Here is a 27860-nt window from a genome sequence, read left to right as displayed (position 1 = left end):
CTACTCCCCCCTCCTCTCCCGCTATTCCCCTCCTCCCCTACTCTCCCTCCTCCCCCACTCTCTCTCACCTCACCTCCTCCCCTCTTCTTTTCTCTCTCCTCCTACACTCCCCCAATCCCTCCCTCACATCTCTTTTCCCCTACTGTCAGTCACTCCCTCCCTCCAATCCCTCCCTCCCTCCCTCCCTCGCTCCCTCGCTCCCTCCCTCCCTAACCCCTCTCCCCTGCCCAGTCCCCTCCTCTCCCTCTATCCCCTCTCCTCCCCCACTCTCCCTCTCCAGGATCTCGATGTTGCCCAGGAGGAGCATCAGCCATCGACGCCCTCAGAGCAAGGCCTCGGTTCGGCCCGGAAGCACCAGCAGCTACGGCCGTGTGGGCGGCGGTGGGGGTGGGGGGAGAGCTCAAAGAAAAGACTGGGGTAGAGCCATGGGGGAGGGGGGAGATCACGGGGGAGGTGGCAGAAGCCAGCGAGGGAGACCAGAGGGGAAGGGGCATTGCGATGGTGGTGCGTTTTGGACGCTCTCCTCCGCAGGGAGCAGATTCACCACTTTCTGTTTTGCAACATCGCCGCGCTGCTTCCAGTCCCTCCAAAAATTGTGGCCGGTTGGAGACCTCCGCTGGCCATCCTCCGCTCCAGTAAAGACACAATGGCGCAGGAAGGGGCGGACCGTCCCGAGTAGTGACAGGAGAAGAGACTAATCCATGCGGCGCTGACTGGCAGGAGAGAAGATCGATCTGCGCACACGTGGTTTTTACGATTTTTAAACCTCGCTAACTTTTACATTATCCCACCGATCGGAACGAAACTCAGTGCATTCGCAGCACAGGATAACGGTGAGTGAGCTGGTGAAAAATCGTAGCGCTATCGCTTACCGTTTTTGCGCTAATAGAAAAACTGCGCAAACCGGAAGATCAGAGCTTTAGTTATGTGTAGATAGATAGTAGACCAACTGAGACCCATTGGGTTCCCTGTCACACGGGAGGCCTGGTCCCCCAACGCAACCCGTTCCCCAAAGCAATATTCCACCACTCACCCCAATGAAAGCTGTTCCCCCAATGCAATATTCCAGGAGATCAGTGTTCTTGGATGGCACCAATGTTGCAAGGAGAGGCAGCAAGGATTTTGATGCCAAATAGCTGCTAAATTATTGTTAAACTACAATTTTTAAATTTAGAGAATGTGAAATAATGTGAAATATAACATCAATGTGAAGGAAACTTCATTTAGATCGAAGACGGGAAAAAGCTGAGTAAGGTGCTGCAAAAATTTGCACACATGCGCACACACACACACACACACACACACACACACACACACACACACACACACACACACACACACACACACACACACACACACACACACACACACACACACACACACACACACACACACTGCACCCGTTCCATACCCATAGCCCCCATGGGAGGCGTGCTCCTCCAACTCAAGCCATTCCCAAACGTAAGATTCCAGCACTCCCCTGCCTCCCTCAGCAGTGGGCTTTTAAAAATAAATTCCAATTGCAATAGCAAATCGACCTCCCCCTCCTGGTGAGGTGAAAAGTTCAGAGTGTTCCTGTGTTGCAACATTGTATCGAAGTGTGTTGGAAGCTGGCAGGAATGATTTTAAGTTGGCATTTTTAAAACTTTGATCGCAAATAATATGAAATATAGGATGAAATCTTCAGTGAAGCTGATCACTGCTAGCCGAGCCATTGTGATGTCATCAGTTGAAGCAGTTCTTCAGTGAAGCTGATCACTGGTAGTCGAGCCCTTGCGATATCATCAGTTGAAGCTGGTCGTTTTAAATTCAAATTCTTTTCATTTTTTTAAACTTTTAATCTGTAATAAGTCAAGAATAAGTCGCGAAATAAAGCATAAAATGTTCAGTGAAGGTGGTCTCTGCCTAGAGAGGAAAAATGTCAATCAGAATATGTAAAAATGTAATCGTTACCGCGTAGTGTTTTTGCAAAGACAACCACATATACACACACAAAAACACATACGTACGAGACCAAGTGCAGACCCGTTGGGTCTGCTCCCCCAACGCACCCGTTCCCTACCCATAGCCCCCACAGGAGGCGTGGTCCTCCAACTCAAACAGTTCCCGAACGTAAGTGAAGCTGATCACTGCTAGCCAAGCCATTGTGACGTCATCAGTTGAAGCAGGTTGTTTTTAATTCAAAGTCTATTGATTTAAAAAAAAACTTTAATCAGTAATGTCGAGAAATAAAGCATAAAATGTAAGCAGTGAAGGTGATTTCTGCTAGAGGGGGAAAATGTGAATCAGAATATGTACAAAACTTGTGATAGTTGGCATTTTTAAAGCTTTACTCGCGAATAATGTGAAATATAGGATTAAATCTTCTGTGAAGCTGATCACTGCTAGCCGAGCCATTGTGATGTCATCAGTGAAAGCTGGTTGTTTTTAATTCTTTTGTATTTTGATGTTTTTTAAACTTCTTTTAAACAGTAATAAGTCGAGAAATAAAGCATCAACTGTTCAGTGAATGTGATCTCGGCCTCGAGGGGAAAATTGCCAATCAGAATATGTAAAAATGTAATCGTTACCGCGTAGTCTTTTTGCGAAGATGTAAAGACAACCACATATACACATACATATACACACGTACAAGATCAGAGTTTTAATAAGTATATATGTTATGATACGATAGATATAGATAGATTGTTTGAAAAAGTACAACATTCACAGAGAAGCTACTAGCCAGAGTTTGTAATACAGTCCCACCCTGTATTACGGTTGGGTTCTGTTTTTGCAGGCGTTCCAAAATCTACGTAATTTGTGTCAGAAAGTGCACAAAATAACTCGACATGGTGGGCAGCATAATGGTGCAGCAGGTAAAGCTGTTGCCTCACAGCACCAGAGACATGGGTTGGATCCTGCATTGGGTGCTGCCTGTGTGGAGTTTGCATTTTCTCCTTGGGACCATGTGGGTTTCTTCCCATATCCCAAAGACAGGGGGGTTTGTGGGTTAATTGGGCTGTGTGAATTACCCCCAAGGTGCTGGAAATGGATGCGCATCAGGGATACATAGAACTAGTGTGAACGACTGTTTGGAGTGGCCTGTTTCCATTCCGTATCTTTCAATCAATCAATTCAATCAGTCAATCCAGGATAACCATACCTTCACAATATTGTAATGAATGGTATTGTGACTGTGAATATGCCAATGGAGATTAAAGTAGGTGGATGTTAAAGATCTTTTTTCAGCATAAGCCGGTCTTTTGGAAAGGCAGGTCTTATTTCTCTTTTTTCTGACCCTATGAATAAAGATACTGCCTTTTGTCATGCCAAACATGCCCTTCAAAAACTTCCAGGATTTGTTCCTGATCTTTGCTCTGTTAGCTTTATCTCACCTAATCTTGAAGCTACCAATTTGTCTCCCTCTGCTTTGAAGGAGAAAACTAGCCATTATTGTTAATTATTCAGCAAAGCCATTGATAGAATACCATAAAATGAGCTTTATTCGTTGAACACTTCCAAGACACTTTTGGAGGACACGTTGCAGTTGTTTAAAACGTTGGTGAGATCGCATGTAGAACATTTAAAATATTGTCTTCAGTTCTGGGCACTATGTTATAGTTAATATTATCAAGCTTGAAACTGTTCATAAAAGATTTACTAGGATGTTGCCATGATTAGAGGGTGTCAGCTATAGGGTGAGGTTGAGTAGGCTGGGTCTCTATTCCTTGGAGCGTAGGAGGATAAGGGGTGTATAGAAGTGTACAAAATCACAAGAGGAATAGATCGGGTCGATGCACAGTCTCTTGTCCAGAGTAGGGGAATCGAGGACCAGAGGACATAGATTCAAGGTGAAGGGGAAAATATTTAATAGGAATCCGAGGGGCAACTTCTTCACACATGGGTGTATGGAACAAGCTGCCAGATGAGGTAGTTGAGGCTGGGACTATCCCATTGTTTAAGAAACAATGGAAGGATATGCACCAAGCGCAGGCTGGTGAGACTAGTGCAGCTGGGACATGTTGGCTGGTGTGCGCAAGTTGGGCCGAAGGGCCTGTTTCCACATTGTCTCACTCTATGACTTTGGGTGCAAAGCTTTATCTCACCTAATCTTGAAGTATTTAATGAGACATTGGAAAATGTTCCTTATGCCTGCATTGCTGCACCATGATGCTCTCAATGTTTTATTTTAATTGAATCTTTAATTGATGGCAGCTGTTACTTTCATTGCCTCTTAAGGATCTGATCACATTCGTGAAAAAGATGGTTTGTGGGCTGTGCTTGCCTGGCTGTCTATTATTGCCAAACGCAAACAAAGCGTGGAGGTGATCATGCAGGAACACTGGCAGAAATATGGCCGCAATTTTTTCACCAGGTCAGATACCTTGTTCAAGAAAGTTCCTTTGATTTTAACATTAACATGTATGGTTTCAGAAAACACTACATTGTGTACCAGAATTGATTCCCATGTTAATCTGCACACTATGTGTTTAAATTAAGGAGAATCCTAATTGTCATTTGCCAGTGCGATAACATTTTGAAAGAGAACGTGTTGATTATTTTCTCATTGCCTCTTGCAATTTATTTTCGGGAATGTCTAAAATGAAATGCCATACATATATTGTGAAGCATAATTGGTCCAAAGGAACAGTCTGTGTATATCCAATTTAACTGGCAGAACAACCACAAATACTTTTCCCTGAGTAGTCTACAGAGTGATCCAACACATAGGTATAAATAATCCTTATAAATACAGCAGGGGAAATAAATAGGACATTTATTTTTGCCTCAAAGGAGAAAAAAAAATTCTAGATGGTAATATTTCCAAGCGTTCTGCTTCAATCTTGTATCCTGCACTATCAAACTCTCCGAGAAACAAGTTGAGTTTCATTTGACATTTAATAAAATAATTTTGGGAGGAGGAAACTTTGATTGCTGAGTTCTTCCAGTGTTCTGTTTCTTTCATTCCAGTGTGTTTCTTTTGCATTGTCTTCTGAAACTTGTGCTTTTTAATGGCCTACTACTGTATTGTAACCCTTCAGAAGAAGTAATGCTTTTTGCTCGAGGGATCTTTTTAGCATTGACCTGGAAAATTGTGTTTAACACTCTTATTTAAGCATATCCACACTGCTTCAAATATCTGTGTGTTGCCTCTTCGTCCCTCTGACTAAATCTACAAAAATGACCAAAATATTATTTAAAATGAAAAGGTGGCCTAATTTACATTTTATATTTTTTAATTAAGAGAATACACATCAGAAGAGTAGAAAATGAGCAAACAGCAAATCCCGTAAACCTGCAATAAAAATGGAAAATGCTGGAAAGATGCAGCAGAGCAGGCAGCATCCAATGAAAGAGAAATGAGATTAACATTTTATGTTAAAGACTATATATCACCTTGGGATGGAGAGAAAACAAGTTAGTTTATAAGTGCACAGCTGGCAGGGGAGGGACAGACAGGACAAGGAGAACTGTGACTGTGAAGTCTGATGGGGTGGAAGTAGAGTACCAGGGGAACGCTATTCTTGCACTATCTAAGAGGAGAGATGGTGAGCACAGAAGAGCAAGGAATAAATTGAGATGTGGACTGGAGCTCTGTCAACAATAACAAGAAGAATCAGGGCCCACTAATAAAGGCATCACAGATGCTTCAGAATGCTGCCTGACCTTTGAACAATTCCAGCGTTTTGATTGTATTTCGGAGAAGTTGTTTAAAATGAACAACTGATAGTGTAGGATAGTTATCACAGTGGCTAAGATCTACACTTATTTCACATCAACGATTAGATCTTGTTTTGACAAAATATTTAATCTAGGCTCAAATATGGAAGGAAAAATCAGTTAAATCGTTGGTGAAAATGTATTTTAACTTGGTTAATTGGAAGGAACGGCTTTGCTTTGTTATTTCAGGCTTCATATACCATTTAATATGGAACTCTGGAGTACAATTGCATTATCAGAATTCCGTCTAAATAACATGAAATGCTTGAACTCTTCAGATGTTGTCATTGAAAATGCATGGTGTGGTGTGATGTCAAACCATGTAGACTAGAAATTGCCAAATTTAGATTAACTGAAATTGTTTTCCAGTCCAGTAGACTTTTAATTGGCTTTAGTATTGGTCTTTGGTTTAGAGTGTATTCGGTAAACGTCCTATTTCCTGATCATTATTTTTACACATTAAGCTCTCCAAGTGTCTATGTATGATTTTGAGTAAGATCTGAATTGGGGTCAGTTGGGAACCTAATAGTCAAATAGCATGTAATCCAAGTCTGTTAATGAGGAATAATTTCTGGAGTGAATTACCAAGAGGATATGATTTTTTATGAAGTATTCTCTCATGCTAATCAATACCTTCAGGAGAACAGGGATGGAAATACCTGTACAATTTTACTGGAATTTTAAAATGACAAAGGAATACTGCACATACATCGTAGAAAAGCATACATTTTGCTGCCTGTGGTTTATATAGTGATTAATATTATTGAACAGAAATACAGCATTTGTTCCATCAAGTTTGTATTTATATTTTTATTCTCATAATCTCATCCACTGAATGTTATTCCATAATGAACAGATGCCTAATTTCCTTCTAAAATTAAGTGAATTCAGTCTCAACAATGATTTCTTTGGTTGTGATTTACAAAATTTCTAACCTACCATGAATTTCTTGTGATTATCTTTAAAAATGTTACTACCGCTTTGGAAACATTGTTTTTACTTCATAATCTAGAATACTTAAATTGAAACATCTCTTAGCTCACTGTATGCACATAATTCACTCTTTTTCTGCAACAGGTATGATTATGAGGAAGTAGATGCTGCAGCAGCAACTAAGTTAATGAAGAATATGGAGACTGTGATGACAGACCGTGCTTTCGTTGGCTATAAATTCACAGTGTGCGAAGAAGAATACTTTGTGGAAAAGGCTGATAATTTTGAATACTGTGACCCTGTTGATGGCAGTATTTCCAGAAACCAGGTAGGTGATGTAGATGTGATGCAATCACATTATCCAGTTCTCCATAAAGACATATTAAGAAGTGACATGTCAGTAACTTAAACCTGCATGACTACAGAAGATTATGGTCCTAAATTTACCTCTTGGGGGGTTGAAAAAGAAGTACAGGTGCTGACATAACAATGCAGAACTTAAAATAGAAAGCAGCTGTATTTACCTACCCAAATGATGAGAAATTAGGAGACTGCATTTTAAATAATCAGTTAAAGAGTTACATTGGTAGAATGAAAAAGCGGGTAAGAGGCAGCATCTATGGAGCCTCAGCGAGGTAAAGAGGCAGACATCTATGGATGTTGCCCCCCCTCACCCGCTGACCTTGATTTTTCCAGCATCTGCAGTTCTTTCTTAAACATTGGTAGAACTAATTTGATTAGATTAACCAAACTGCTTCTTGGGATGGCTTATATTCCCTAGAATTTGGAAGAATGAGATGAGATCTCACTTAAATTTACCTCCTGATAGATGCAGTGGTGCCTATCACTTGCAATGAGATGAGTTTCACTTCAAATCAAGAGTCAAGTCAGTCTTTTGTTGTGGACCCCTGGGGGTCCAAACGAAATTTTCCAGCATCTGACCCCAGACACAACATTCATTTTAAACATCCATTAAACATTGGTAGAACTAATTTGATTCACAGAGTTAACCAAACTGCTTCTGGTGCGAGGTCGCACACCGGGCTTATGTTTTATTGCGCCGCAGAGTCCGCGGCCATTCCAGCCGCGCGGGGCGGTGTAGTGAGGCCCCGCTCCAGGAGCTCTTCTACCCCGCAACACGGGCGGGAGAGGTCGCCGTTGCAGCAGCCCGAAAAGCGGTCTCCCTCCAGGGAGCCGCGCGGGGTCGTCCGAGCCGTCCCGTCAGACGTCCCAGCCCGCAGTAGCAGCCTCCAACTCAGCAGCAGCATCGGCAGCAGCAGCAGCATCTCACTTAAATTTCCACAAAAGCTCCGGTCTCGGCCAGCTCCTGACGGCAACAAGGCACCAGAGTCCCCGGCTTCTTTTGGAGGCCGCCCTGGTTGCGGCCTCAACGACACTATAACGAGAAAAGGGGTCTCCAATGAGGGATGAATCAAAAGTTTCTTCACACACCAAATCGTAGTGAATACTTTGAAAACATTCAAAAATTACCAAAACGCGGAGCATGGCAGAAGCCTACCGGGTCATAGTGTGAATCTTTGGAATTCATTATTAGAGCATTGCAAGGCCAAATTGTTGAATATATTTAGATGAGGTAGATTCCGTTCTGGATGCAAAAGCCATCAAAGGTAGATAATCAAGTATGTATTTGATCTAAATAGATGATCAGTTAGGGTCATGTTGTATAACAATCAAGGTTCAATGCATCACATGGTGTATCCCTGCTCCCATTTTCTTTAATTCAATGTAATATCGAGCTGTGGAGGGTTATACTTTAATAATTTTCTGTTTAGAAACACAAATCTCCTATTTTTTGCAGGCAGTGTTTTGTGAGCTAAATTTTCAAAATCAATATGATTTAAAATGTCAACAAACCTAAAGCGCAAAATGCCATTCATTTTTGTTGAAAATGCTCAACCATTCAAAGTCACAAGATCAAACACAAACATTTATATTGGTACAGAGCTTATAGTCTGAAATTGAGTATGGCACATCTTTGATATGCACCATGCAATATCAACGTCGATGCCTGAAGCTGCAAAAGAGAAACAACTCTAGGCTTCTTCAAATCAGAAAAAGTGTCCAAATAAAGAATTTCACAAAGGATCAAAAAAGCTTTGGAAAAGTTTCAGATGTTATTTTGGTCTACACATTACATATTTATATGCAATCAGTAGCTTCTGCAATCCATTTAAATATTAACAAAATATAACCTGATTGGTGATAATAGTACAGGTGAGAATTGGAAGCTGTTCAATATCCTTTCAGGCTAAAATTAATAGCCAGAGATATTTTCTTTAATTTCTGGTTTTTGTAAGTTTGAACATCAGATTGTAGGCCTATGTTGTAATTTGTATTTTTGCCTGCAGCCCTGAGGTACATTATCCTCATGGTGTTACGTACAGTGCCCTCCATAATGTTTAGGACAAAGACCCATCATTTATTTATTTGCCTCTGTACTCTACAATTTGAGATTTATAACAGAAAAAAATCACGTGGTTAAAGTGCACGTTGTCAGATTTTAATAAAGTCCATTTTTATACATTTTGGTTTCATTACAGTTGTGTTTATACATAGTCCCCCCATTTCATGGCACCATAATGTTTGGGACACATGGCTTCACGGGTGTTTGTAATTGCTCAGGTGTGTTTAATTGCCTCCTTAATGCAGATAAGCATCTCAACACCTAGTCTTTCCTCCAGTCTTTTCATCACATTTGGAAACTTTTATTGCTGTTTGTCAACTTGAGGACCAAAGTTGTGCCAATGAAAGTCAAAGAAGCCATTATGAGACTGAGAAACTATTAGAGACAACTGTCGGAGACATCAGCCAAATCTTAGGCTTACCGAAGGAATCATTAAGAAGAAAGAGAGCACTGGTGAGCTTACTAATTGCAAAGGGACTGGTAAGCCAAGGAAGACCTCCACAGCCGATGACAGAAGAATTCTCTCTATAATAAAGAAACCCCCCAAACACCTGTCCGACAGATCAGAAACACTCTTCAGGAGCCGGGTGTGGATTTGTCAATGACCACTGTTCGCAGAAGACTTCATGAACAGAAATACAGAGGCTACACTGCAAGATGCAAACCACTGGTTAGTCACAAATAGGATACCCAGGTTACAGTTTGCCAAGAAGTATTTAAAAGAGCAACTACAGTCTGGAAAAAGGTCTTGTGGACAGATGAGACGAAGATTAATTTATATCAGAGTGATGGCAAGAGCAAAGTATGGAGGTGAGAAGGAACTGCCCAAGATCCAAAGCATACCACCTCATCTGTGAAACACAGTGGTGGGGGTGTTATGGCCTGGGCATGTATGGCTGCTGAAGGTACTTGCTCACTTATCTTCATTGATGATACAACTGCTGATGATAGTAGCATAATGAATTCTGAAGTGTTTAGACACATCCGATCTGCTCAAGTTCAAACAAATGCCTCAAAACTCAATGGCCGGCAGTTCATTCTACAGCAAGACAATGATCCGAAAAACATACTGCTAAAGCAACAAAGGAGTTTTTCAAAGATAAAACATGGTCAATAATTGAGTGGCCAAGTCAATCACCCGATCTGAACCCAATTGAGCATGCCTTTTATATGCTGAAGAGAAATCTGATGGGGACGTGCTCCCAAAACAAGCATAAGCTAAAGATGGCTGCAATACAGGCCTGGCAGAGCATCATCAGAGAAGACACCCAGCAACTGGTGATGTCCATGAATCGCAGACTTCAAACAGTTGTTGCATGCAAAGGATGTGTAACAAAATACTAAACATGACTATTCCTATTTACATGACATTGGTGTGTCCCAAACATTATGGTGCCCTGAAATTGGGGGAACTATGTATAAACACAGCTGTAATTTCTACATGATGAAACTAAAATTTATAAAATGTATTAAAATCTGACAATGTGCACTTTAACCACATGTGATTTTTTTCTATGACAAATCTCAAATTGTGGAGTACAGAGGCAAATAAATAAATGATGGGTATTTGTCCCAAACATTATGGAAGCCACTATATATGCCTGAATAAGAGTTGGCAAGATGTACCACTGGAGCAACTCCCAAAGACAAATTCCGCATTAATCAAGCATTCATGCACACATATCAGTGCGTGTTATCCTCTATAGCTGAGGGCAATTGTAGCATACAATCGCTATTCTATTGCAGATCTGATAACTCATCAAAGACTGGAATTAAATCTTCAGAAATGTTTTGAATACCTTTATATTTCCTGCTGCAAGGTATTACAAATGTTCTACTTTTACATTTCTTATGCACCAGTTCCTCTGGATAGCAGCAGGGTGTATATATTTAGAATATTAGCCACATCATTAACAGGTCACAGCATCAGTGTCAGCTCTTGAATAATTCTCATCAATCTTATGTTGACAGGGATTGAGAATCATTTTCACAGATGGATCACGAATTATCTTTAGATTAAGTGGAACTGGCAGTGCTGGAGCGACCATCAGAATTTATATTGATAGCTATTATAAAGATGCTTCTAAAATCTTCAAAGATGCACAGGTAAGCTTTTCTTGTGTTAAGTGTCTTTTAATCGCCATCATTTTATTTTTTATCTAAATACTGTACATTTTGACCTACTATTAGGTACCGCTGCTTCAAACTATTTTAGCATAAGATTTTATGACAATAGCAGAGAAATTCATTGTTACTGTAGATTTGATTTTGACTTCTTTAGAAAAATATAATTTCACTTCTTGCTGTAATGTTGGTTTATGTCTGCAATTGAATTTATAAAGTACTATATGTATTATATATATGTATTATGTACTGCCCACATATGTACTATGAAGTACTATATATGGGCAGAATTATGTGTGAAGATAATTCAGGTGAAAAACAATGTCATGCTAAAAAGTTTGTTCAAAGCAAACGGAACCAGCAGGGAATCAGCAACTAAAGAACAGGTCCTCTTTAGTTTACGACAGGGTTCCGTTCCTGAAAATAGCTCATACCCAAAACAGTTTGCAAGTTAGAATTGCAGGCGCCTGGCAATATATTTAAATAAAAAAACATCGGCCAACCAAGGGCGACATATAGTTAAACCATAATGTTTAATTTAACCATTCAGATACTGCCATGAACTAAGTTCCCACCCAGGATTTCTGCAGCCCCGCAGCATTCTGCCGATCTCCCAAACATTCAAAGGATAAGGATTACATGCATGCAGATAACAGTTAGTCTTGGCATCATGTTCAGCACAGACATTGTGGGCCAAAGGACCTGTTCCTGCGCTGTGTTCCATGTACCACAAACACTTCCCAGTGGTCAATACTGTATACAATGCTGGATATTCTCGCCTAGCAGTTTGTCTTTTGCTCAAGATTCCAGCATCTGCAGTCTCTCGTGTCTCTCTTAAATAGCCGTTTATAGTTTCTTTCATATAGGCACATGGAAATGCAGGAAATAGAGGGAATTGGATCACATGCAGGCTGAGATTAGTTTCACAAGCATCGTGTTTGGCACAAATGTTGTGCACCAAAGGGCATGTTCCTGTACTGTACTATTCTTTGTTCTGTATGTTCACCCCACCATACATCTCGGGAAATCACACAGCTTTTTGATCCACAGGAAGATTGGCCACTTAGATAGGATAACATTGAGCTCCATTGCTGGGAAAACTATTCAGAATCGGGAGAAAGGGACTATAAAAATCTTAAAGATAAAGTAGTATAATTTCAATTTATTGGAACACAAAATTGTATGCTGTTAAATGTGCCATTGGTTAAAAACTTTGGGAATATTTGCCTTAAAGCATTTTAGAGGAACAGAGTAAAGATCATGACTTCCCCCACAGAGTGAAAAATCGTAAACATATTCAGTCCTTAGTTTGCTTCCCTCAATGAGGAAACAGAAAAACTCTACTCTTAAAAATCCAAACCTTAATATATAAGCAATAGACTATATAATCCATATTTATAAGCAATAAATAAGGGGATGACACAGCTGGTTGAGTTGCTGCCTCATAGCACCTGAGACCCAGGTTTGATCCTGACTTTGTGTGCTGTCTGTGTGGAGTTTGCACATTCTCCCTGTGGCCGTGCGGGTTTCCTCTGGGTGCTTTGATTTCCCCACACATCCCAAAGATTTGCAGCTTTGTAGGTTAATTGGCCTCTGTAAAATGCTGCCTAGATGGTAGGGTGGATGCAAAAGTGAGATAACAGAACACCATTTGGTGTGCAATTGCCCATAACTTTTTCCTAGGCCATAAAATTCCCAGTGATTAATGCATTGCAATGCCTTGCTCGTTTCATAATTCCCGATCCTCCCACCGTGAACACACTGTCCGTTGTTTGTGTGTGATCAGGGCATCATCACCCCATCTCCCTTAATGCGGAGCACTGATTAATGACTGGTGCAGAGCATGGAGATTCTGCCTTTTCCTTCACTTTGTGATTGTCATCAACTTGCAATTCTGAATGGAAATGGCCACTTGGTACACATTGATCAAGGATATGATCATCCCTTTGTTCTGTTCAAGTGTGTTTCCAGCTGTCCTTAAAGGTTGGAAACCCTTATTTTAAATCTTATCAACGGACGGTGCTTTCTGCACATGTGGTCCAAGAATTAAGTTTCAGTTGACTGTCCATAATCTAAGAAACTCATTTGTTTATCTTTTCATTCTTTAGATGTACATTATTAATTTGTTACCGCAATTGAATTTCAAGTGAATTGCCATGTTTTTTCTTTTTTACTCTTCTATTCCTGGTTCAAAATATGTTTTTCAGCGAGTTGGTCACTTTAGTGTTTTATATTTAAATCCCTGTCTCAATTTGAAAAGACACAAAAACTTGATAGTTACTAGCCCTTCTGAGAGATCACATTTTAACTTCCAAAGTAGGTTTTCCTTCTTAATAAATTTTACGTTAACTCTTTATATTCACCCTCCCAATTCTACCAATTACACACAATTTTGAATTTGTTTAAACATTGCTGCTTATTTTCCCAATTTTTACACTCTGCTGCCTCCTTACACACCTCTCACCTCCAGGCTCCTTGTACATGACCACTTGCTCTCCTGCAGAGCTAAAAGACTATTTCCTAGCATCTGTCCTGAAAGCAACCCTGTCTGCGACAGATGGTACAGAGATGGGAGAGATCTAAGTATAAGGATAACATTGGAGCATGTGCATGTACACACTTTTTAACATCTAATTTCTGTTTCTATTACAGACAATGCTCAGCCCTCTAATAAAAATTGCTCTGAAGTTTTCTCAGATTCATGAGAAAACAGGTCGCACCAGGCCGACTGTGATCACATAAATATCTAATATGAGATCAGAACATATTGGAGAAGAATTAACTACAAACTAAAAAAACCTAAAAAATGTGAAATATGATTTTAAACTATCATCTCGCACTGTTCTCCAAATATTATGGAGAGGAAAGCCTTTCAAGAAAAAATGAACATTGGTCAACAAAATTGTATTGAAAATGTCATTAAATATATATTATATACTCTTCATTGATGTATTTTTTCAAACCTCAATGAAAACTAAATGTAATTTTCACTCATAACTATAATAATCCATATCAATACCACTTCTGTATTACAATTTGCAAAGTTTCTGGTAGTAATATGAAAAGATATCATGCACCATTTTGAGGTGAGGTAAACAAATATCAACAAAATAGTGCACCTTGTTATAATGAGGGGGGGGGAAAGGAATTCTTGCGTGTCATTATGTGTTCATCTCTATTTAAATCAGAGAAATGTCATTTGTTAATTTATTTCTATTCAGCAAAGAAATGTTGTTGATGCAGGTACATTGTGACATCACCATAAATCATCAATGTTTTGGGTTTTAGGAAGCTTGCATGATACAAAACCATTCACTGTTCTGCCATTTTATCAAACGCCATACAAGACTGACTGACATGTTCTGGAGACAAAAGCAGTTTCTTCAATCCCTGGTTTCTCACTGCTTTTCAGTTTAGCGAGGATCACATTGAATGGCAGTGCTGGCTCAAAGGGCCGAATGGCCTACTGCACCTATTGCAAATTTCCGAGTCCTGGAAAGCAGAACTAGAACTACAGCTGCATGTCTATGTGTCTTATGACTCCCTTTGGAGTCCTCACAATGACATGGTTATGAGGAAAAGCCAGGGACATCCTTCAATGCTGTACAAAGATGGTTCCCTGCTCTGTTGCATTTGCTGTCTTTCCAAAACCAATAGAAGTGAGGGCACATGTCCCTGCCTTTTGTGCAGCAGGATAAACAGGGCAGACATTGGAAAAAGGGTGGCTGATTCCGTGATGCCTGGGCACACCTAATCTCTTCATGGAGCAACTTCACCAAATGAGAGTTAAGGCAGAGATATATTCGTTCCCAAATGCAGCAGGAACTTAGCACCAGTTGGTAAAATCAGAGAGAAGAAAATATTGTGCCAAATATTTGCTCAGAAATTACCTTTGCCTTCAGATAGAATTCTCACTATTCCCCTTAATTTCACATGGAATTATTGCAATCCATTGTGTTCAACAGCTTCTGAGAGATTGCCATGCCCTAATTACCATTGTGGCAAGACCTGATCTTTAGCACAAAGACTCAACTCCTAAACTAGTAAAATCATTTCACTCTCTATAAAGCACAACAGCTTTGTTACAGAACTTCGATATTAACCTACATGCTAAAAATGAATGCCGTCCATTTGCCACTGAGCGAAACAACGAGAAATATCTTTGACATGCACCTGGAGAAACCTCTCTGAGGTGCAAACCTCTTTTTAACATACCTTTCAATCCAACACCAACACAGTGACAGTACTGTGCCCTCCATAATATTTTGGCCAAAGACCCATCATTTATTTATTTGCCTCTATACTCCACAATTTGAGATTTGTAATAGAAAAAAATCACGTGGTTAAAGTGAATATTGTCAGATTTTAATAAAGTCCATTTTTATACATTTTGGTTTCACCATGTAGAAATTACAGCTGTGTTTATACATAGTCCTCCATTTCTGGACACTATAATGTTTGGGACACAGCAATGTCATGTAAATGAAAGTAGTCATGTTTAGTATTTTGTTGCATATCTTTTGCATGCAAGTCCGAAATTCAAGGACATCACCAGTTGCATCATCAGGGTGTCTTCTCTGATGATGCTCTACCAGGCCTGTATTGCAGCCATCTTTAGCTTATGCTTCTTTTTGGGGGCTAGTCCCCTTCTGTTTTCTCTTCAGCATATAAAAGGCATGCTCAATTGGGTTCAGATTGGGTGATTGACGGCCACTCAAGAATTGACCATTTTTTAGCTATGAAAAACTCCTTTGTTGCTTTAGCATTATGTTGGGGACCATTGTCTTGCTGTAGAATGAACTGCCGGCCAATGAGTTTTGAGGCATTTGTTTGAACTTGAGCAGATAGGATCTGTCTATACACTTCAGAAGTCATTATGCTCCTAGCAGTCGTATCATCAATGAAGATAAGGGAGCCAGTACCTTCAACAGCCATACATGCCCAGGCCATATCACCCCCACTACCGTGTTTCACAGATGAGGTGGTATGCTTTGGATCTTGGGCAGTTCCTTCTCTCCTCCATACTTTGCTCTTGCCATCACTCTGATATAAGTTAATCTTCATCTCATCTGTCCACAATACCTTTTTCCAGAACTGTTGCTGCCCTTTTAAGTACTTCTTGGCAAACTGTATCCTGGCCATCTTATTTTTGGGACTAACCAGTGGTTTGCATCTTGCAGTGTAGCCTCTGTATACAGTGGTCTTGACAAATCCACTCCTGACTCCTGAAAAGTGTTTCTGATCTGTCGGATAGGCGTTTGGGGATTTTTCTTTATTATAGAGAGAATTCTTCTGTCATCAGCTGTGGGGTCTTCCTTGGCCTGCCAGTCCCTTTGCGATTAATAAGCCCGCCAGTGCTCTCTTTCTTCTTAATGATGTTCCAAATAGTTTATTTTGGTAAGCCTAAGGTTTGGTTGATGTCTCTAACAGTTTTATTCTTGTTTCTCACTCATAATGCCTTCTTTGACTTTCATTGGCACAACTTTGGTCCTCATGTTGATAAACAGCAATAAAAGTCTCCAAATGTGATGGAAAGACTAGGTGCTGACAGCTCACTTATACCTGCCTCAGGTGTCGCAAACATGGGGGGGGGGGGAACGACGACAACTATGTATGAACACAAATGGAATTTCTACATGATGAAACCAAAATGTACAAAAATACCCTTTAATAAAATCTGACGATGTGCTCTTTAACCACGTGTGATTTTTTTTCTATTACAAATCTCAAATTGTGGAGTATAGAGGCAAATAAATAAATGATGGGTCTTTGTCCCAAACATTACGGAGGGCACTCTACATGCCTGGGAAAACAATAATTCAGACATGTGGTGAGTGGACTCAAGTCTTGCTATCTTTATTTGGAAATATTTTCCTATTGTAATTTTTGAACGACCACTATAACAGCATTGCAGCATGTCACCTTCAATTACCCGGGAATCATTAGTAATTGCTGATCTTTTACAACAGATCATCCACTTGGTCAATTCTTTGGGATTGAGTATGATTATCTTACTTTATAGTTTGTTTTTTTTTGTATTGTTTTTTTTAATTTATTAGAAGCAAGTGTACAAAAATATAACCAGTGGCATATGACATAATACAGTTATTGTACAGCTTCAATTTTGATTTTAGCTAGTTGAGAGAAAAGAAGAAAGAAAAAGCAAGAGAGAGGAAAAGTGGAATGTGCAAGGACAGAACCCCTAGACTACCAAAGTGGTGTAGCCAAAGAGTGAGTAAGTAAAAGAAATAAGGAAGACGTAGAGAAATAAAAAGACAAACACAGAAAGAAAAACAAAAGGTGGTGATATACCTGCCTCGCATCCCTCCCCATTCATCACCCAACCCGTAATTAGGTTTAACTCCAAAATTGTGTTGCACCATACTATCCTTGTAATAAATCAATGAATGGTGTCTATGTCTTCGAAAAATGCTCTGGTTTTTCTTCTTTAAATTTTGAGGGCTAATGGGTCATTAGGAAGCACAGACTCTGGCACAAGTCGGAAGGCAATTCTTAGGAGGCCAGGAAGGTGAGTGATTTAGGATGTGGTGTACTCTTTCCATCAGTCTCTCGGTGTCATTCTAAATTCTTCTGCACCATTTTGAGCAGACATGGGCCAGAGATTCTCACATGTATTTAAGTATGTTGCACATTTTTTCAAGGCCTCTTTGATCTTTGAGAATTTGAGTTTTCAGGGTTTGTTGTTAACATGTGAATGATGTGGTCTGCCCATCAGAGCCAACTCAGTCTAACCAGCTGGGGATGGTAGCCTGGGATGCAACATAGATGTTGATTTACTTATCCTGCCAAACGATTTGAAGGATCTGTAGAGTCTGCATTGGCGATGTCCTCCAATATTTTAAGATATCTGCTTTAGTTAGTCCATGACTCAGAATCAAATAATGACCATGAGCTTTGTGCGAGGTTTGAGATTTTGTTCCTCAAATACACTTTTCCCCATATGGTCAAGAACTCAATTTTCGTGTTCTGTTTATTTCTTGCCTTTTCTACTGCCATTACACTGTTCTCTTTACCGATGCAATCTTGTGAATGTATAGTTGTCCACGCACAGTGGAGAAGGTTCCAGGAATTTGGTATGGGCCAGAAAGATCTCTTTAGCAGCAACAGTTGGACTTGTCGGTCAATGGGCTACCATGAGGTCACTGTTGGAGTAGCAGAGGTGGGATTATTCCCACTGGACTGGATATCAGCAATTCTAGAGAACGTTGCCGGATGGTTTGTTGAACTACTGTGATCACATCAAAATGTATTTGAAGCAAGATTAATGATGGCGGTAACCTGAGTCCACATTGCCATGCAAGCTTAGATCCCTGCAGTAGTCGGAGCTCCCACTGCAGATTTTGTTTTACGTAGTCTTGCTCATCCTGTAATGGATGCTGTAATATTAGCTACTCAGATGCTACACCATATGTGTAAGTGCTGACTGCAACTCTTCACCTCTTCCATGTGGGAAAGGATGGGTTTCTGAGCTCTGCACATTTGAAGCAGGACTCGGGGCTTCTGATACTAATCAAAAACCCATCTAGCATGATTATCGTAATTTGTCAACAGGCTTCACCATTCTATTCCTCACCTGTACACGGGGTCAGATCTAGCCTCTGGAGGGTTGAGCTACCCGTTGACTAGACCCTGTCTGCAGTCCATTTGTGCCTGATAACTCTTGTGCAGATCCTAGCTATGTGAACAACTGGCAGTGTTATGTTTAAGAAAGAACTGCAGATGCTGGAGAAATCGAAGGTAGACAAAAATGCTGGAAAAACTCAGCGGGTGAGGCAGCATCTATGGAGCGAAGAAATAGGCGACGTTTCGGGTCGAGACATTTCTTCAGTTATGTGATGCTTTCTACTTCTGACCTTTCTGGCTTATCAGCTGCGACCGACGCTTTTTGTATTTCATGACTGTCTAAAAGAAAAAGGACACAGGATATGGTTGTTGTGATAGGAGGGAGGCAGATAAGAGAGGTATGCTTAACAGGCCCTTATGAAGCTTTTCAAAAAGGGGGGTGGCATGACAGGATTACAAAAAACTTAATGTGAAATAATGTGTGCGCTGCACACATCACGAGCACGAAGCGTGAAGTCCCTCGATGCCGGGGTCCAGGGCCCGCTTAACATAGAAACAGAACATAAAAAATAGGTGCAGGAGTAGGCCATTCGGCCCTTCGAGCCTGCACCGCCATTCCATATGATCATGGCTGATCATCCAACTCAGTATCCCATCCCTGCCGTCTCTCCATACCCCCTGATCCCTTTAGCCACAAGGGCCACATCTAACTCCCTCTTAAATATAGCCAATGAACTGGCCTCAACTACATTCTGTGGCAGAGAATTCCAGAGATTCACCACTCTCTGTGTAAAAAAAATGTTTTTTCTCATCTCAGTCCTAAAAGACTTCCCCTTATCCTTAAACTGTGACCCCTTGTTCTGGACTTCCCCAACATCAGGAACAATCTTCCTGCATCTAGCCTGTCCAACCCCTTAAGAATTTTGTAAGTTTCTATAAGATCCCCCCTCAATCTTCTAAATTCTAGCGAGTACAAGCCAAGTCTATCCAGTCTTTCTTCATATAAAAGTCCTGCCATCCCAGGAATCAGTCTGGTGAACCTTCTCTGTACTCCCTCTATGGCAAGAATGCCTTTCCTCAGATTAGGAGACCAAAACTGTATGCAATACTCCAGGTGTGGTCTCACCAAGACCCTGTACAACTGCAGTAGAACCTCCCTGCTCCTATACTAAAATCCTTTTGCTATGAATGCTAACATACCATTTGCCTTCTTCACTGCCTGCTGCACCTGCATTCCTACTTTCAATGACTGGTGTACCATGACACCCAGGTCTCGCTGCATCTCCCCTTTTCCTAATAGGCCACCATTCAGATAATAGTCTACTTTTGTGGCGGCTCCCAAGGGTCGTGCCATCATACTGTCGAACCCCTCGGCACGGGAGTGGTTCAGTCCGGAGGCGGCCCTTAGCCAGAGGGTTTAAAGGCAGGGGTTTGGGTGCCATCTTTCTCTTGTTTGGTCTTCCCTACAACCGGGAGGAACATAATAAAAGGTGCCTCTCAAAACACTGGACTTCGTGCTTCCTTTTGAGACCCACGCACTACACTTTCCTGTTTTTGCCACCAAAGTGGATAACCTCACACTTATCCACATTATACTGCATCTGGCATGCATCTGCCCACTCACCCAACCTATCCAAGTCACCTTGCAGCCTCCTAGCATCCTCCTCACAGCTAACACTGCCCCCCCCCCCCCCCCCCCCAGCTTTGTGTCATCCGCAAACTTGGAGATGTTGCATTCAATTCCCTCATCCAGATCATTAATATATATTGTAAATAGCTGGGGTCCCAGCACTGAGCCTTGCGGTACCCCACTAGTCACTGCCTGCCATTCTGAAAAGGACCCGTTTACTCCTACTCTTTGCTTCCTGTCTACCAGCCAGTTCTCTATCCACATCAATCCTGAACCCCCAATACCGTAAGTTTGTATACTAATCTCTTATGTGGGACCATGTCGAAAGCCTTCTGAAAGTCCAGATATAACACATCCACTGGTTCTCCCTTATCCACTCTACTAGTTACATCCTCAAAAAATTCTATAAGATTCATCAGACATGATTTACCTTTCATAAATCCATGCTGACTTTGTCCAATGAATTCACCACTTTCCAAATGTGCTGCTATCCCATCTTTAATAACTGACTCCAGAATTTTCCTCACCACCGATGTTAGACTAACTGGTCTGTAATTCCCCGTTTTCTCTCTCCCTCCCTTTTTTAAAAAGTGGGGTTACATTAGCTACCCTCCAGTCCTTAGGAACTACTCTAGAATCTAAAGAGTTTTGAAAAATTATTACTAATGCATCCACTATTTCTGCGGCTACTTCCTTAAGTACTCTGGGATGCAACTTATCTGGCCCTGGGGATTTTTTGGCATTTAATCCATTCAATTTACCTACCACCACTTCCCGGCTAACCTGGATTTCACTCAGTTCCTCCATCTCATTTAACCCCCGGTCCCTTGCTATTTACAGCAGATTATTTATGTCTTCCTTAGTGAAGACAGAACTAAAGTAGTTAAAGATACATAGATACATAGAAAATAGGTGCAGGAGTAGGCCATTCGGCCCTTCGAGCCTGCACCGCCATTCAATATGATCATGGCTGATCATCCAACCTAGTGTCCCGTACCTGCCTTCTCTCCATACCCCCTGATCCCTTTAGCCACATGGCCCACATCTAACTCCCTCTTAAATATAGCCAATGAACTGGCCTCAACTACCCTCTGTGGCAGAGAGTTCCAGAGATTCACCACTCTCTGTGTGAAAAATGTTTTTCTCATCTCGGTCTTAAAGGATTTCCCCCTTATCCTTAAGCTGTGACCCCTTGTCCTGGACTTCCCCAACATCGGGAACAATCTTCCTGCATCTAGCCTGTCCAACCCCTTAAGAATTTTGTAAGTTTCTATAAGATCCCCCCTCAATCTCCTAAATTCTAGCGAGTTATTATTCAATTGGTCTGCCATGTCCTTGTTCCCCATGATCAATTCGCCTGTTTCTGACTGCAAGGGGCCTACATTTGTTTTAACTAATCTTTTCCTCTTCACATATCTATAACAACTTTTGCAGTCAGTTTTTATGTTCCCTGCCAGTTTTCTTTCATAATCTATTTTCCCTTTCCTAATTAAGCCCTTTGTCCTCCTCTGCTGGACTGAATTTCTCCCAGTCCTCTGGTAGGCTGTTTGTTCTGGCTAATTTGTACGCTTCATATTTTGTTTTGATACTATCCCTGATTTCCCTTGTTATCCATGGATGCACTACCTTCCCTGATTTATTCTTTTGCCAAACTGGGATGAACAATTGTTGTAGTTCATCCATGCAGTTTTTAAATGCCTTCCATTGCATATCCACCGTCAACCCTTTAAGGGCCTTAAGGGCCCTGGAAGCTCAGGGGTTTTAGATGCTCTCTGATCCATTCTGAGCCTTGTTTTGGAGCATTTTTGCACCAAATTTATGACCAATATTTCAGAAATTAACAGAAATCTGAGGTAGCTTTTTCACACAAAGGGAGGTAGCTGTGGACAACATGGATAGGTGACATATCACAGAGTGCTGGAGTAACTCAGTGAGTCAGGCAGCATCTGTGCAGAACATGGATAGGTGACATGTCACAGAGTGCTGGAGTAACTCAGTGGGTCAGGCAGCATCTCTGGAGAAAAGGTATAGATTATAGTTCGGGTCAAGAACGTTCTTCAGTAATATTCATGATGTGCCATGCATAGACATTCCTGAGTGTTACCCAAACCATCGTGAGCTACTTTGTTACGGTGCTTGCCCTCTCCTGTAACGTCTCTGCTGCCTTGGGTGATGCAGGACAGGACACAAGCTTTGGGACATGGTGTGAAGCTGTTGCCGTCTGTCCCAGCCTGGTAAAAACCTGGATGGAGTTGATTTGGAGAGGATGTTTCCACTAGTGGGAGAGTCTAGGACCAGTGGCCACAGCCTCAGAATTAAAAGACATTCCTTTAGGAAGGAGATGAGCAAGAATTTCTTAAGTCAGAGGGTGGTGAACTGCGGAATTCATTACCACAGACAGCTGTGGAGGTCAAGTCAATGGACATTTTTCAGGAGGAGATTGATAGATTCTTGATTGATACGGGTGTCAGAGGTAATGGGGAGAAGGCAGGAGAATGGGTTTGAGAGGGAAAGATAGTCATAGAGTGATACAGTTTGGAAACAGGCCCCTCGGCCCAGCCTGTCCCATCTGCACTAGTCCCACCTGCCCACGTTTGATCCGTATCCCTCCGAACCTGTCCTATCCATGTACCTAACTGTTTCTTAAATGTTGCAATAGTCCCTGCCACAACTACCTCCTCCATACACCTACCACCCTTTGTGTGAAAAACATACCCCGCAGATTCCTATTAAATCTTTTAACCCTTCACCTTAAACTTATGTCCTCTGCTCCTCGATTCACTTACTCTGGACAGAAGACTCAACCATATCTATTCAAATCATGATTTTATATACCTCTATTAGATCATCCCTCAGCCTCCTGTGCTCCATGAAATAGAGTCCCAGCCTACTCAACCTCTCCCTATAACTCTGGCCTAGTCCTGTCAACATCCTCATAAATCTTCACAGTACCCTTTCCAGTTTGATGACATCTTTCCTATAACATGGTGCCCAGAACTGAACACAATACTCTGAATGCGGCCTCACCAACTTCTTATGCAACTGCAACATGACCTCCCAACCTCTATACTCAGCCTGACCCACTGAGTAACTCCAGCACTCTGAAACGTCACAGAACAGGTCAAGATTAGCAAGTTTGCTGATGATACAGAAGTGAGTGGTTTTGCAGATAATGAAGATGGTTGTGAGAGATTGCAGCAGGATTTGGATCAATTAGCCAGGTGGGCAGAGGAATGGTTGATGGTTGCATGGTTCCTTGAAGGTCGTGTCGCAGGTAAATCAGGTGGTCAAAAAGCATTTTGGCACTTTGGCCTTCATCAGTCAGAGTATTGAGTATAGAAGTTGAGAGGTCATGTTGCAGTTGTATAACACGTTGGTGAGACCGCATTTAGAATATTGTGTTCAGTTCTGGGCACCATGTTATAGGAAAGATGTCAAACTGAAAAGAGTACAGAGATCCCCATCCTGGATCAGTCCAATCAGGGTTTTGTCATCCACAAACTTGAGAAGCTTGACAGAGGTGTCTGTGGAGGTGCAGTCATTGGGTGTGAAGTGGTGATTGGAGTGGAGTGGTGATTGGAGTGGGGTGGGTGTATTATCGATTTATCGCTATATAACGATTAGGCTATCTTTTAACTCTCAAAATTTTTTGATTTTTTTTTTTTATGCTATGGAATTCATATTTTTTTTTGTTTAAGGGAAAGCAGGTCCAATTGTTTATTATTTGATATTATTCATATGGAAAAAAATAATAGGGGTGCTCATTTGCACCCAACGCACCCCCCCCCTCCCCCCCCCCCTTCCCCTCCCCCCCCCTCCCCTTCATCTCCCCTCTTCTTGCTTAAGATGAAGGTGGTGCGGGCCCAGCGGGGGGGGGGGGGGAATGAAGGTGGTGCGGGCCGTGGGGGTGGCGGGGACCCAGAGGAGGTCTGCGGGGGTGGCTTGGGCCCAGCGGGAGTGGCGTGGGCTCAGCGGGGGTGGCGTGGGGGGAAGATGGCTGGGTCCCGGCGGCGGGGGGAGGCGATGGGAGCGGGTTCCGCCGCAGCGGTGACTGGTGTTGGTGTTACAGCCGTTGGGTTCAGGCCAGCGATCTTTGAGGCAGAGTGGAAATTGATTTTTTTGATAGTGATTTTTATCTTCAGAAAAAAAAAGGGGGTCTCTGATGCCCCCCCCGTGACCACAAGCACATTTAAAAAGTAGTTTGTGTCTTGGGGATTTACCCCTCTCCTTATCTTCAGCAATCTCTGATGCCATATCTCAGTGACCAGGATTTAGTATTTGTCTTCTTGGGGATTTACCCCTCTCCTTCCTCTTTAATTATCTCAGAGCTTACTGGCTATCTGGATATCTAAGCATTTTGAGTGATCCAGGATTTTAGGACACGCATCATTGATGCCTCGAGGTGCCATTCATTCCAAACCTCATTGACACTGCAATGCTTGCATTTAATTATACCTCCTCTAAATGAAATGTTGGCATGATGTCAATTAACACAGTTTAATTTCATCTGAGATATCAGATTCCTGAAATCACTGAGGCGCATAAGTACAAAAAAAATACAATTGATACACCTTAATTACTTAAATCCTTAGGAGGTCTATGTATGAAAACAATGTGTGAGTGGCTCCAAGACAATTTCTGGTTCTCCACACAGATCATATGGATTCTAGCCCACATGAAATTCTAACATCAGATTCTATATATTTTTTCAAATTCCAAAGAAGTATTCCAATTTAGAGCTAAATTTTTAAACCAGCCTGTCTTATTAAAAAAAGTGATTTGAATAAGGATAAAGAACACAAAGCACAGCTGAAAGCAATGATTCTGAATCAGATTAGTTTGTTGTCATGTACATCAGCGTGCAATTAAATCCCTTGGTGACATGAAGCTCATGGAGTAAACACTAGACATGGTGGATACAACACTAAATGCAATGATGAATGCAAAAAGCAGAATGGTGCAAAGATGGTAATGCAATTTGAGAGTGCAAAAAAGTAAGCACACCAATGGAATAGATGATTGAGGTAGAATTAACAGTAAGAGTACATGATAGCCCCTCTGGGAAGGGGGTTTGGATTAAGAGTCTGATAGCAGTGGGGAAGAAGCTGCTCTTAAGTCTGGACATCCAAACTTCTGTATCCTCTCCAAGAAGGGAGAGAAGGGAATGGCCAAGGTAGCAGACATCCTTGATGATGCTTCCAACCCTCCTGATGCAATGCACCGTGAAGATGGACTGGATGGACGGAAGTGACAAGATCGTGATGAACTAGGCTCTGTTCATTGCTGTCTGCAGGTTCAGGTAGTCAAGCAGTTGTTTTGTTTATTGTTGTGTGCGGGTAGATGCATATTACTTTCTACATTGTATCTGTAGAAGTTTGAGAGAATTCTCGTGGACATGCCAAATCTTCTCAGACACCTAAGAAAGTAAATACGCTGATGCGCTTTCTTGACCTCTACATCAATGTGAAAGGACCAGGTTAGGTTTCTGTCCACCATCTCTGCAGCATCTCCATTGATGCTTTATTTCAAGATTCAGTCAGTGCTGAATTACCTGAATCACCTGTAGCTCAACACGGACAATACTGAGTTAGTGGAACTTTGTCCCCTGTCTCCATCAATGGTGCGGACGTGCAGTTTGCCAAGAACTACAAATACCTTGGAGTTTACCTGGACAGTAAACTGGACTGGTCCAGGAACGCTGAGGCCTTGTACAGGATGGGACAGAACCACCTGTACTTTTTAAGAAGGCTCTGCTCCTTCAACATCTGTATTAAGATGCTGCAGATGTTCTGCCAATCAGTGGTGGCCAGTACCATCTTCTTCGCTGTCATGTGCTGGGGCAGCAGGGCGAAGGCTGCGGACGGGAGCAGGATTAACAAACTCATCAGGAAGACTGGCTCCATCCTGGGGGCAGTGTTGGATTCATGGGAGGTGGTCTTGGAGGGGAGGATGCTTCTCTAACTGCGGAGCATCTTGGACAATACAGCTCACCCCCCCCATAACACACTGGTCAACCTGAGGAATACCATCAGCAACCGACTGGTTCCACCAAGATGAAGTACAGAACGCCACAGGAGATCCTATTTCCCCCTGTGGCTATCAAACTGTACAACCCCCCCTTCTGTCATGGGGTAGACTGACTCCCCTCCCTCCCCCCCCAATCTTTGCACATCCCCAATCTTGTGTTTTATTTGGCAGACCAATTACCCTCCTGGGATAAATAAAGTTCAATCGTATCACCCAAATTAACGAAAGCATGTTTTCATTGTTCAGAATTAAATTTCACTTTCACTATTGTTTAAGCAAAATAAAACCAATTTCATATTGACTATGGTAAGAATTGTTTATCTGAGACTGTGTTTAGAATATAAAATAGTTTGCTATTTATCAAAGACAGTTTTATATGCTTGGGAGAGAATCAGGATATTAATCGTGCAAATTATTGCAGTGGTAGCAAAAACTTGGATCCCAAAACAAAATTGAGCAATATATACTGTCATTTCCTGCATTCTGAATAACCGATATTGCAAACATGCTGAGATATGACAACCAAGGACAAATACCACAGGAGAAGGAAGAGTCCCAGGCTGCAGAGAAAGTAGGAAAAGCTGCCGCAGCTCCTGCATGTGATAGATCAGTACTTTTAGTGAATGAAACTATCAAAACCTAAACCTTTGCACTTACTCTATGCTCTAGTCCACGAGTTCATATAAACACGTGTTTATGCTGTACAGGTCTCTGATATTCCCAGATTGTGAACACAATTTGCATTGAACTGTATTATTGTACTGCCTACTATTTCAAATTTGTACGTTTTGTTTTTGCTTTCACAGTTTTATCAGAATATTTTCATCCATAGTGAGTGTTTTTGGCTTTTTTTAGTATTGACTGTTTTTAGGAAATGTCACTGGGTTCAGTAGAGATGGTGGAAGTCTGCTGATATTTGGGAGATGCTTGTGGCTAGCTGTCTCAAATAACCCTGAGCCTCCATGCGGTTCAGAGCATTGCACTATTTTGCAGAAGAGTTCATTCCAGTTGTTTTTTGTGCGCTGGGGCCATCACTGTGTGATAACATAATAATATAATCAGGTAGAAATGCGTTTCATTTTTGTTTTCCTTAGGTAGAGCTATCAAATCCGATATGCATATGTTACCCCAATCTCAATGAGAAAGACATCTGACTATTGAAAGGGTACAGCGGTTCCAATTTACTTAAAGGATGCCATTTGGGCTTCTATATATGAAAAATATATGATTTTGGATTTCCATGTTTGTGAACTTAGCTCCAGCATCTAAAGAGATGGCTACATTCTATGTAAATTGTGGAAAGGGAGCAGGATGACTCCACTCAGGCCTAGAGTAAACTCTAATTTCATACATGATGAATAACTTCCTGGCAAGGTCCAATATACTTGTATGGATCTGCAATTTTCTATTGATTGCTGGGATCTTAAACTAGTT

At 41.5% G+C, this 27860-nt stretch overlaps 1 protein-coding gene across 3 annotated transcripts in view; it reads left to right on the top strand.

The window, feature by feature from the left end:
- Window positions 1-14127, top strand: part of pgm1 (phosphoglucomutase 1) — a 77459-nt gene extending 63332 nt beyond the window's left edge. For all 3 annotated transcript variants that reach the window (XM_055642086.1, XM_055642085.1, XM_055642087.1), the window contains 4 exons: window positions 4222-4357; window positions 6781-6964; window positions 11033-11167; window positions 13838-14127. In XM_055642086.1, coding sequence (XP_055498061.1) covers window positions 4222-4357; window positions 6781-6964; window positions 11033-11167; window positions 13838-13927 — 545 coding nt within the window. In that variant the 3' untranslated portion in view covers window positions 13928-14127. The remainder of the gene's footprint in view (window positions 1-4221; window positions 4358-6780; window positions 6965-11032; window positions 11168-13837) is intronic.
- The last annotated feature ends 13733 nt before the right edge of the window (window positions 14128-27860 follow it).

The sequence above is a fragment of the Leucoraja erinacea genome, chromosome 10, assembly GCF_028641065.1.
Source record: "Leucoraja erinacea ecotype New England chromosome 10, Leri_hhj_1, whole genome shotgun sequence".
NCBI lineage: Eukaryota > Metazoa > Chordata > Chondrichthyes > Rajiformes > Rajidae > Leucoraja > Leucoraja erinaceus.
The sequence above is the reverse complement of the archived record's forward strand: the minus strand, read 5'-3'. Positions and strand labels throughout refer to the sequence as shown.